At 38.9% G+C, this 13,042-nt stretch overlaps 1 protein-coding gene across 5 annotated transcripts in view; it reads left to right on the top strand.

The window, feature by feature from the left end:
- cdk19 (cyclin dependent kinase 19) overlaps window positions 1–12,617 on the top strand; it is a 45,482-nt gene extending 32,865 nt beyond the window's left edge. For all 5 annotated transcript variants that reach the window (XM_067416758.1, XM_067416754.1, XM_067416757.1 and 2 more), the window contains exons 10-13: window positions 1,450–1,547; window positions 3,578–3,656; window positions 6,495–6,689; window positions 9,681–12,617. In XM_067416758.1, coding sequence (XP_067272859.1) covers window positions 1,450–1,547; window positions 3,578–3,656; window positions 6,495–6,689; window positions 9,681–9,794 — 486 coding nt within the window. In that variant the 3' untranslated portion in view covers window positions 9,795–12,617. The remainder of the gene's footprint in view (window positions 1–1,449; window positions 1,548–3,577; window positions 3,657–6,494; window positions 6,690–9,680) is intronic.
- Window positions 12,618–13,042: the final 425 nt, after the last annotated feature.

Raw genomic sequence — 13,042 nt, 5'->3', positions numbered from 1 at the left:
CAGATTGTGACGGCTAGACGACTGGGTCAGAGCATCTCCAAAACTGCAGCTCTTGTGGGCTGTTCCCGGTCTGCAGTGGTCAGTATCTATCAAAAATGCTCCAAGGAAGGGACAGTGGAGAACCGGCCACAGGGTCATGGGCGGCCAAGGCTCATTGATGCACGTGGGGAGCGAAGGCTGGCCCGTGTGGTCCGATCAAACAGACGAGCTACTGGAGCTCAAACTGCTCCAGAAGTTAATGCTGGTTCTGATAGAAAGCTGTCAGAATACACAGAGCAGCTCAGTTTGTTGCGTATGGGGCGGCATAGCCGCTGACCAGTCAGGGTGACCTCTGACCCCTGACCCCGCCGAAAGCACCAACAGTGGCACGTGTGATCAGGACTGGACCACGGAGCAATGGAAGAAGGTGGCCTGGTCTGAGGAATCACGTGTTCTTTTACATCACGTGGATGGCCGTGTGTGTGTGTGTGTGTGGCTTACCTGGGGAACACATGGCCCCAGGATGCACTATGGGAAGAAGGCGAGCCGGCGGAGGCAGTGTGATGCTTTGGGCAATGTTCTGCTGGGAAACCTTGGGTCCTCCATCCATGTGGATGTTACTTTGACGCGCTCCACCTACCTAAGCATTGCTGAGACCATGTTCAGCCTTTCATGGAAACGGCATTCTGGTGGCTGTGGCTCTTCCAGCAGGATAATGCTCCTGACACAAAGCACAAATGCTTCAGGAATGGTTTGAGGAGCACAACAACCAGTTTGAGGCGTTGACTCGGCCTCCAAATTCCCCAGATCTCAATCCGATCGAGCATCTGTGGGATGAGCTGAACAAACAAGTCCGATCCATGGAGGCCCTACCTCACAACTTACAGGACTTAAAGGATCTGCTGCTAACATCTTGGTGCCAGATACCACAGCACACCTTCAGGGGTCTAGTGGAGTCCATGCATTGGCGGGTCAGCAAAAGGGTGACCAACACAATATTAGTGTCTTGTGCCTGATCGGTGTATATCCTTTGCTGTAGTGCTCCTGTAGTACATTTACAATTTTAGATTCCCCAACGTTTGCAAATATTCGTCTAATCGTTCAGAAAAAGCCACAAACTGGATTATGCAAATTTGGTTTAGCACATCCTTAGTAATTGTCACGGCTGGGCTGAGGGTGAAGACGAGGTAGCGAAGCGGATCAATAAGCACTGCACTTTATTTAATAAAATGAAGAGTAATTCAAACAAGTGGGAGGACAACATAACTGTGTGTAAGCAATGAAGTATATACACAGAGAACTGATGATCAAATTAGGAATAAGCGTGAGTAAATCAGTGAAACGGTGAATAATTGTGGCGACAAAAGAAACAGATACAGAAAATGATGATAAACAAACTAAATGTTCTTGAAAAGGGAACAGAAAACACAGATTGTGACAGTCGTAGTAATGAATATTAATCTAATCCAGCTCCAGAAATTGCTGACTATGGACCCCACCAAAAGAATCACTTCTGAGCAGGCACTGCAGGACCCATATTTCCTGGAGGACCCCTTACCTACGTCTGAGTAAGACTCGTCTTTCACACACACACACACACACACACACACACACATTTAAACGCATACCCAATAATCTCAAAGGAAACCAGAAGGGAAAAGTTTGTGAACAAACTTTGAAGTTGGCTTGATAAGACATGTCTGAAAGTCGGGAAAAAACGTTGACAAGCTTAAAGTTTGAATTGAGTTGTTGAAATTGGAGTTTGGGCAAGGGAACACGTTTAATGGCTTACCAAACTGCTAGCATGTTTTAGCATTGGATTGGCATGTTTGATTGCATGTTTTTATGTTGCTAGTATGATTTGGCATTCATTATCAGGGTGTTTAACATGTTAAAACAATTAGTATTTCGCTAACATGTTGAAGCATGTGAATTGGCACATATCTGGCTTGTTTAGCAGTCATTTGGCATGTTTTGCTAGCATGAATTACCATATTGCTATCATGTTTAGCAGACATTGGTAATATGATTTAGCATGTTTTTCTAGCATGACTTGACATGCTGATAGCTTGAAATACCATATTGCTATCATGTTGTTTTGTTAATATGATTTGGCATGTTTTGCTAGCATGAATTACCATATTACTATCATGTTTATCAGACATTGTCAATATGATTTAGCATGTTTTGCTAGCATGAATTGACATACTGATAGCATTAATTACCATATTCCAATCATGTTCAGCAGACATCATGTTCTGACTAATTAATAAAACATTAATTAACATGTTGTTAGCATAATTTGGCATGCGATTGCTAGAATGTTTTAACACATTGTTAACATGAATTAGCATGTTGTTAGCATAAATTAGCATGTTGTTCGCGTGTTTTAGCACACTGCTAGCATGTCCTAAGCTTTTCCAGTGATGGACACACAGTGGATGAAGCCCTTCTCAATACTCTTAGAGTTAGTGTGATAAAGTTTTGACCCCCTCAGTGAAAGCATATGGGACTTTTATGATTTTTAATCTTCATTTTTAGGAAAACCATAAGTCGGATCAGTTTGAAAAAAATCAGAGACCCGAGACAGAATCGTCTGAAGGTCTGAGAGTTTGGTGGTTGTAGGAGGAGATACTGTCTAAATTTTGTCTCAGATTAAGTAGTTTATATATAGTAGATCAGTAATTTTTCAAGCCAACTGAAGCAGTGGCCACCCAAACACCACACCCATATGTGTTTATTCAGCATGCACTTTTTAAAACCATTAGCATTAATAAGGTGTTGATCCTCCCTCGAGGCTTTTTACTTGATGGAGAAACAAGGCTTTGGGTATTTGCTTGCGTTCAGTGAGTCATTCAGTGAGTCGTTCAGTGAGTCGTACAGTGAGTCGTACGGTGAGTCGTACGGTGAGTCATTCGGTGAGTCGTTCAGTGAGTCGTTCAGTGAGTCGTTCAGTGAGTCGTACGGTGAGTCGTTCGGTGAGTCGTACGGTGAGTCGTTCGGTGAGTCGTTCGGTGAGTCGTTCAGTGAGTCGTTCAGTGAGTCGTTCAGTGAGTCGTTCGGTGAGTCGTACGGTGAGTCGTACGGTGAGTCGTTCGGTGAGTCGTTCAGTGAGTCGTACGGTGAGTCGTACGGTGAGTCGTTCGGTGAGTCGTTCGGTGAGTCGTTCGGTGAGTCGTTCAGTGAGGTTATATAACTCATGTTCAGCACGGTTCAGACTTCAAATCAGATTTTATGGATCTTACTTTGTGCAGTGTCTTGTTAGAAGAGAAAATGTGTGTTATTCTAGCCTGCCACAGAAAGATATGCCTTCAGGAACTCAGCCAAACCTTTTAATTAGTGTGTGCTTGCTTTAGGCATTAGGCTTTAGTGTGGCATACTTCAAATATCTCTAATTTTTTTCCTTCTTTTCATACATAAACATAAGCCCTAGGCGTTCACCTGTTATCAGATGATGGGTATGAGAAACAGTTGCAGCTCCTATAAAACTGCCTTCTTTGTGTGTGTGTGTGTGTGTGTGTGTGTGTGTGTGTGTGTGTGTGTGTGTGTGTGTGTGTGTGTGTGTGTGTGTGTGTGTGTGTGTGTGTGTGTGTTTTAGTGTATTTGCAGGATGTCAGATTCCCTACCCCAAGCGAGAGTTCCTAAGTGAGGATGAACCCGAGGAGAAAACAGAGAAGGTAACGATGCCGGATTTAGTTTCTCACACTGCATCCAGCTCTGGTTTGTTTTTACAAGTCAGTTGAAATGAGTAGAACAGACAAAAGTGTTTGTACATAACTTACTAGTTACTTCTCACACAAATAGTAACTAAATTAGTAACTGAGTTACATCATTATAAAAGGAACTAATTAACAAAATAACTCCTATAATAGATCTGATCCCGCCGGGTTTTTGATCTTACTCTACTGAAGTAATGGCGTTGGGAATACTAGATGAGATTCGTCTGATATGAGGTAATAACACAAATAACACAAATACTGTTGTGTTTCTCTCAGTACCCGATGGTTTCGTGTCTTAAGACCTCAATGTGTCGCCACGAGCCGCAGGGTTTAATATGGATTCGTATGTGTGTGTGTTTTTTACTCTCATAGAAATACACCCCATTGACATGCATTATACGAGCAACGGTTGAGTTAAAAATCTTCATTTGTGTTCTCCTGAAGAAACAAACACACCTACATCTCGGACGCCCTGGGGCTCAGCAGATAAACATCACACTTTAAGTCCAAGACTGTGGAAAAAATTGCCACATAAAATTAGAGCCTCCACTTCTCTTACTTCTTTTAAAGTTAATTTAAAATGTTTTTTTTTTCTTTGGCTTTTAAACTGAAAGGTATGACGTTATTTTGACATTATGACCATGGGCACTTTGGAGATTGTCCCTGTAAAAGGTGTACCATAAACTACTTTAGATAAAAGCTTCTGCTGAAATCACTACGGCTCATTTGTAATGTTACTCATTCCCCTGGAACCGAAAGGGACGCGGAGTGTGAGAAGTTCAGATAGCAGTGTTGTTAACGTGTGTAGTGGAGGCTGATGCGTATCCAGGCAAACAAACACACACAGCATAAAACAATCATCCCACTTCTCAATGCCTGATTGAACCAATATTTACTTTGACTTTTAATGACTTAAGCCACATCATATAATGTTCATGTTTTTCTGTGTAGTACAGGCTGTGTGTGTGTTTGACGAAATCGGCCTGGCAAACACACACATCCATTATTACACTCAAAGACCTGCAGATCTGGGTTGGGTTCCTCCCACACAAAAGCCCTTATTTACCAAAGGTTTGCATGTACAAAAAAACATGCGCACGCAAAAAAAGCTGATCTACTAATAGTAGGCTACTTAAGACGGCGGCTTTCATTGTATTGTGTCGTTTTCTGTGGGTTTTTTCCCACAAAACACAAGGCATTGTCATGAAGTTGCTTTCTTCAGATATTTATAGACAGGTTTGACAGTCACTGCAGCGCAGCATGTCAGATAAATAAATGCAATTTTATGATATTTTCTGCATATAATCCTCCATAGCCAACATCTGACTGACTTGTGTGTATTATGCAAATAATCATTGATCTTACAGGTTCAGCTGATTGATCACAGATGTCTTGGCTATTTTACAGCAGCTCAAACTATTCAGTTTTAGAGCCAGAAATCAATGTTTTTTATTTTATTTTTATTAATGGTCGACTAATAAAAAATGTGCCTATCTAAAGCGGGATGGTTGATAGACGAGAAATACTATTTAATTTAAAGATTGTAAATGGCACATGCATAATAACTACATAATTGAAATATTTATTTATTTTACATAATATTTCTTTTCTTTTCAAAATCAGTCCATTTGAATTTGTTATACTTGATTAAAAATAAGAAAAAAAATAAGATTTATTCTTTATAGTAATGTCTTGATTCTTTTTTTCAAAAATAACATTTAAAAACCTATATATATATATATTAGTGCTTCCAAAATAAATAAAAAAGTTTGTGTTTACATAATATATGTGTGTGTACTGTGTGTAATTATTATGTATATATAAATACACACACATCCACACACACATATATATATATATATATATATATGAAAAGGTTGTTATATATAAAATAATACATAATTATATACATGCAAATATTTTATGCATGTGTGTGTATTCAAGTATCCATAATTATACACAGTACACACACATACTAAATACACACTTTTATATTTATAATAATTTGACAGTACCTATATATGTATATATATATATATATATATATATATATATATATATATATATATATATATATATATATACATACACTCCCCTAAAGGGTTATTAGGAACACCTGTTCAGTTTCTCATTAATGCAATTATCTAATCAACCAATCACATGGCAGTTTCTTCAATGCATTTAGGGGTGTGGTCCTGGTCAAAACAATCTCCTGAACTCCAAACTGAATGTCAGAATGGGAAAGAAAGGGGATTTAATAAATTTTGAGCGTGGCATGGTTGTTGATGCCAGACGGGCTGGTCTGAGTATTTCCCAATCTGACGAGCTGGCCGCCGCCATCTTGCGAACGAGTCACGCCCGGATGTGGGCGGAGCTTAGGTGATGTGATGACTAACAGACAGCAGACAAACGGCTATCCACCTGTCACTCAAAGTAACCACGCCCTTAATTATGCAGAACTCGAAGGCTTTATATAATGTAACTGAATGAGTTATAAAAAAAGATCATCCCCTCACAGCCGTATAGATCAAAACCAAAATTTGTACCAGGCTGTAAACATGTTTTTTTCTGCTGTAAAGTTGGACATTTTAACATTGGGCTCAATGAGATTCTGCTCTTCTGGAGCCGCTCTAGTGGCCAGTTGATGAACTCCAGTCACTTCTGTATTGGCTTTAAGAGAGATTGCGGGAGGTTGCCGCTTGGTGTCGCTCTGTCTCTTTAGTGTAATAAAGCAGCTTTCAATGGTAAAGAATCAGAGCCCTGATTAAAGTGCAGTGATATTGTGTGTGCCTGTAGAACCAGACGCACCAGCAGACGGCGGCGCAGACCCAGACCCAGCAGGCTCCGACCCAGCAGAGCTCAGCCCAAACCAACGGCACATCAGGCCCCGCAGGAGCCAACACGGGCCCCTCGCTGCAGCTCGCACAGGACCAGCCGCCTAACAAAAAACCTCGCACCTCAGGAACCAGCGTTCTTCAAACAGACTACCAGGTAAGAGAGAAACGTCAGCGGTAGCAGAGGCGATGGTTTTATTTATTTAATTATTTAATCAGGGACAATACACTAGCCTGGATGGCAGCCCGCCCACAAGATCTGAGCTCGGGCGGTTTGGTCTGGACTCGATCCATAGAGGAGTCCTTATTCGTGAACAGAAACTGACCAATGAGATCATCAGGGCGGGCTTTAGCCGATGACGGACAGATGATCAACAGAAACTGACCAATGAGATCATCAGGGCGGGCTTTAGCCGATGATGGACAGATGATCGACAGTAACTGACCAATGAGATCATCATGGCGGGCTTTAGCCGATGACGGACAGATGATCAACAGAAACTGACCAATGAGATCATCAGGGTGGGCTTTAGCCAATGACGGACAGATGATCAACAGAAACTGACCAATGAGATCATCAGGGCGGGCTTTAGCCGATGACGGACAGATGATCAACAGAAACTGACCAATGACATCATCAGGGCGGGCTTTAGCCGATGACGGACAGATGATCGACAGAAACTGACCAATGAGATCATCAGGGCGGGCTTCAGCAGCCAGTGCAGGCTTTCTTTAACTTTATTAACTGTTGAACCAGTGTTCCAGTACGACGGGACAGTCTTTAATGGTTTAGTGATGCAGCGGTGCTGGTCCAGGGTTGTGATCTCAGGGATGAAGTATAGATAAGAAGTATAAATAGGGCACAACAATGTACTGTATAAATATGAAGTTTCCGTATTGGTTATTCTGAATTACACATTGCATTAGTTTGTGTTTTAAGGGTCAATGGAAATTTCTGTCAAATTACTGGATAATGTACTGGCAGAAAATGATCAGTACTTTTACTGTTTTTTATTTTTTACAGTGTATCAGTCAAACAATCACAGGGTTATCAGGCATAACCTGCATAAAACCTTCATCACTGCTTAGCTTGATCTCACGAGTGGTTTTGTTTGGGTTTTATGATAATAGTATATGACAGATAACTGCATTTTTTTATGCTTTTTTAAGGATTTTATGCAACCACTTAAGCCTACACTGTAAAAAAGTATTTAAAAAATAAGTTACCTGGTTGCCTTAATTAATAATGTCCCTTGAAATAAAAAAACTTAAAAATAAATTCTATTTATTAAACCAATTTCCTTCATTGTATCAATTCAATTTTTTTTATTTCAATAAACTCAATATAAGGCAACCAGGTTACTTACTTTTTTGAGTTAAACCAACAATACTTTTTTACAGTGTAGAGATTTGTGTAATATTAAGGCCCTGACGGCATTTATAGAGTTGTTTGGTCTGAGCGACATACACAAAAGTAAAGTCCCATAACTATAGCAATGAGAGTCAAATGGTTGAAAGAGCACTTTTGAAATGCTTAGATTACATTAGGACATGGTGAGAAACTGCCTATAAAAGACTAAAAAATATATAATTGTATTATTATTTTACATATCTGTCTTATGTGACATGCTGTAACTCTGTATGGATGAAGTTTCCCCTGAATGTGATCTGCCTCTGGATCAAACTGTGCTGATAGTGTGTAAAGTAATCAAGTGACAGCCTTTTTGTTCAGCCTTTGACGCCCTCTAATGGGCAGTTTTAAAATTGATCCTCCATGAGGAACGTCTCTAATAAACACAATAGATTATGTTGATTTTGGGCTGTAAATGATGTGCCATCTCTGATCAAAGCTGAATTTATCATCATTCCTCCAGTCTTCAGTGTCACATGATCCTTCAGAAATCATTCTCATATGAGGATTTACTGCTCAAGGAACATTTATGATTATTATTAATGTTGAAACAGTTGTGTAATTTTTGTTTTAGGATTATTTGATGAATAGAAAGTTCAAAAGAACAGCATTGATCTGAAATATAAAGCTTTTGCAACATTATAAATGTCTTTACTCTCACTTGAACAATGTAATGCATCCCTGATAAATAAATGTATTCATTTCTTTAAGTTCTTTCCCAAATAAATAAATACAATTACCGACCCAAAACATTTAAATGGTAAAGTACAATGTTAAAAAAAAGCTTTTTATTTCAGATAAATACTGTTCTTTTGAACTTTCGATTCATCTCACGACTGTTTCAACATTAATAATAATCATAAATGTTCCTTGAGCAGTAATTCATCATATGAGAATGATTTCTGAAGGATCATGTGACACTGAAGACTGGAGGAATGATGATAAATTCAGCTTTGATCACAGGAATAAATGGCATAGAAAACAAATAGATAACAGTTATTTTATATTTTAATAATATTTCACAATATTACAGTTTTTTTTTGTATTTCTAATAACATAACTGCAGTCTTGGTGAGCAGAAGAGACTTCTTTAAAAACATAAAAAATCTTACCGTTGTAAAACTTTTGACCGGTAGTGTATATACTTAAAGGGATAGTTCACTTTAAAAGGAAAATTCTGTCATCCTTTACTCATCCTCAAGTTGTTTCAAACCTGTATGAGTTTCTTTCTTCAGCTGAACACAAGGGAAGATATTTTGAAGAATGTCAGTAACCGAACAGTTAACTGGAGCCATTGACTGACATAGTAGGAAAAAAATACTATGGAAGTCAATGGCTCCAGTTAACTGTCTGGTTACTGACATTCTTCAAAATATCTTCCCTTGTGTTCAGCTGAAGAAAGAAACTCATACAGGTTTGAAACAACTTGAGGATGAGTAAAGGATGACAGAATTTTCATTTTAAAGTGAACTATCCCTTTAAGGGAACGAGGGATAAATAACCGAGACTCTTTCTTTTTGACAATCAAGTTCAACAAATTGTTGTTTATGTACTACTAGTAAACCAAAAATAATAATAATTAGGACATTTGTTAGGTTTTACAGTGTATATTGCATTATACAATAGATAGAGAAGACCCATAATAATGCAGTCAACTTTCAGCTCAAATTACAAATAGTCAAATCATGTTGAATGCTTAATTTTTATAATATTTGTTCTCGTTTTCTGTCATTACAGCACTCCAGTTCTCGGCACGGGTACCAGAGCAATGTCCAAGGCTCCACCCAGTCGCAAAGCACTATGGGATATTCATCCTCATCTCAGCACTCTCATCAGTCTCATCGATACTGAGACTCAAAGACACACACAAGCACTTCAAAGAGACTTTAACCACGAGAATAAAACCAGGCACGTCGGTGGAGGCGTTCGAATAAAGGCCGGGGTCTGTCCCGATATAAACATAAAACCAAACCCAAGTTTATTCCAAAACAAAGCTGCCTGCCATCCCATCAAAAGACACTCCAATCGAAGCACAACTCTGAAGAACCAGATCCAAAATCAACCATCAAAATTGAACATTTGCCTCAATAACAGCGTTTCAAAAATCACCAGCTCCAACACCATCTCCTTTAACGTCTTATTTTACCACCGGTAGACCAAACCACTCTCAAAATGATCAGCCAAATGCGATTCAGGTCGTCGTTACAGGAAGACATGACGTTAAAGGTGGCGTCCGGCAGCTACCAAATCTCAGCCTCTTCTGCTGTTCCACTGAACCGTGTGTCCGTCCTCACTGAATGTGAACCTTCTGCATGACATGATGGAGATATTTAATGTTTGATGTAAGGATTTTGGCTCAGTAAGTCCCATCACAACGATGCAGAAATTGAATGTCCTGTCGCGGTTTCGGGTGGTTAGGATAAATCTTGGAACAGACAGATCTTTGGGGGCATTGGTGTTATGTGCACTCACACCTGAAAATTGGCTTGTGTGTTACTTATGGGACACCACGGACTAATGCATAGACGATCCAAACGTTATCGGTTGCATCTGTGCAACACCCATTAGTGTTGGTTTATCATCTCAACTTTCTAAAATGACGCCCTTGAAACTAGTCAAATAGAGACATCTACGGTATATAAGCAATTGTACATAGGAACTAAATCCCGTTTTATCTTCCTCCTCCTGCCTGCATGTACGGACAGTAGAGCGGAGACTGGATTTGTGTAACATATGTGTGCATATTATAAAGACTGAAGAACAAAGAGCACTTATTGAGAGAGACGAAACCCAGCATGACTCTGTGTGAGTGGAGAACATCTCTCGTGTATTACTTACACACACATCTTCTTTTTTTGGTGTGTATAGGGGCGTTCACATGTCGCGTCTTTTGCGCGCTCAAGTTCGTTATTTAAAATGCACGGCAAACGCGTTCATGATAGAAGCGACTCGCTCGTTTTTTTCCCAAGCGCAGTGAGACAAAGGGTGTGTCTCAATCAGCTCCCCAGTTCATACACTCCAAAAAAATGACTTTAAAAAAGATGCGTCGTGTTTGCACACAACTTTATTGAGCAATTTTTACAAATAACAATTTAGTTATACGAACAAAATAAATTCAAGTAAAGCTGACACAATCTCTTTGAGTAAATACAAACTTTTTGAATTTGTCACTTATATAATATTTACATGTGCATTTTACTTAGTTATGTTATATTTATAAAAGTTTATTATGTAAGGTGAACACATTTATCGATTTAATTCACCTGTGAAACTTTTAAATAACAAGCGTATTTTTAGAAGTAAAATGCCAAAAAAACTCATTGGACAAACTCATTTAATTAAGGGCAGGAATTCCCTGTATAAGAGTCCTTACAGCCTAAACACACACACACACACACACACACACTCTTCTGCATAATGCTAACCACAAAATGACAGAAATTCCTCTAAATATCCAACATAACTGAAAATTAAACACTAACATAAACTAATAACATCTTTCCTTTTACTGAAAAACACATAAAATATCACTGTAATCCCTAAATTTACTCTCCAAACGCAGCAAAGCATGCTGGGAACGACAGATCCACTGCCCAGTTATGTCAGCACAAATGTTTCATGTAGTTTTAACACAAATTAATTAAGTAAACCTCAGTTTTAAATAAATTAGGTTGATTAAACGCAATTAAGTTGAGACAAAATTAGATATGTTTAAGTAATCGTATCAATGAAGGGGCTGAATAATTTTGTCCGTCTCCATTGACTTTGTATTGGGTGAAGCTTCTTACTTATAATAAAAAACAGAACAATGTAAGCTAATATGTGACATGGTGTACAGCAAACAAGCTAAAAAACCACAAAGAACTGCATTTTTATAAGCTGTTTTATAAGCCAGCTTATAACCCCCCCCCCCAAAAAAAAAAAACGAACAAAAAACTAGCATAAAAGTGGATCCAGGCGATAAGACGTGAAGCTTCAGCAGGAATAATGGGTCCGTTTTGGGACCCTGACACTCAGTATGTCTCGGTATGCCTACATGCGCAGTAAACATTTGGTCAAATATCCAAATGTTCTCAGGTGTTCAAATAACTATTTGCAGCTGTATCATAATAATAAATAGTTTAAAAAATCATACATTGTGATTTCTGGATTTTTTTTCTCTCCAGTTTTGTTATATTTGCTGTCACTGATGACTTTGCCCTCCAGTGGGCGCAGTTCTCAGTGTAATATAACATGTCGCGCTCTGTCTCATTCACTTTTATGTCTTTAAACGCTCGTTTTTTTGGGTCAACAGCTTATAAAAAACTTCTGGGGGTTTTGGTTCTGGGTTTTTTAGCTTGTTTGTTGTACATCTCGTCGCATGTCAGCTTTTAGACATTATTCAGTTTTTTGTTATGAGTCAGAAATGAAAAGTAGCCAGCCTGACAGGTCAATGGAGACGGTTGGTGGGCGGGGTTTAAAGGTTACGACGCGACGGCAGACGCTAGCGCTTTTGAAAAGAGAAATCAGTCGCGTTTTTAGATGCGACATGTGAACTGAGAGAATTTTTTTTGTTTTGTAAAATATACACAGAATCGAGTATATGACAGGAAATTATAAAAAGTTCATTTTCATCAATTTTAGCGTTAGTTACATTAACAACCAATAAAAATAACATCAGCTATATAAGAACAAGGACATGGTTTCCTCTCTCTTTTTTGCAGAAGAACATGTTTGAGTATTTTGAGGTGTGTGTGTGTGTGTGTGTCCCAGTATCTGGGGCAGCTAGATGAACTGCTGCTGTGACTGTTATTTCTGTCTCCTGTTTGTTCAGTGTTTGTTTTATATCCTTTTATAATCTGTCTATTGTTTTGAAGTGCAGTTATTTCTTTGTGTTATTTGAGCTCAGTATGAGGAATGTTTTTCTTCATAACGCTGAATCAAACAAGGACATCTGATTTATTTACTCCTCTGACAGAAAGTCTCCTCAGGCAAAGCTGGAGACTTCAGCTTTAGCTCTTATCCTTCCGAGCTGAGCTGTCTGGGAAAAGCTGAAACAAGTCATTTCTGTCCCACAATTAACCCTCATCCCTGCCTCACGTGTTTTGTTTTGTTTTACA

The sequence above is a fragment of the Pseudorasbora parva genome, chromosome 15 (genome assembly GCF_024679245.1).
Source record: "Pseudorasbora parva isolate DD20220531a chromosome 15, ASM2467924v1, whole genome shotgun sequence".
NCBI lineage: Eukaryota > Metazoa > Chordata > Actinopteri > Cypriniformes > Gobionidae > Pseudorasbora > Pseudorasbora parva.
The sequence above is the reverse complement of the archived record's forward strand: the minus strand, read 5'-3'. Positions and strand labels throughout refer to the sequence as shown.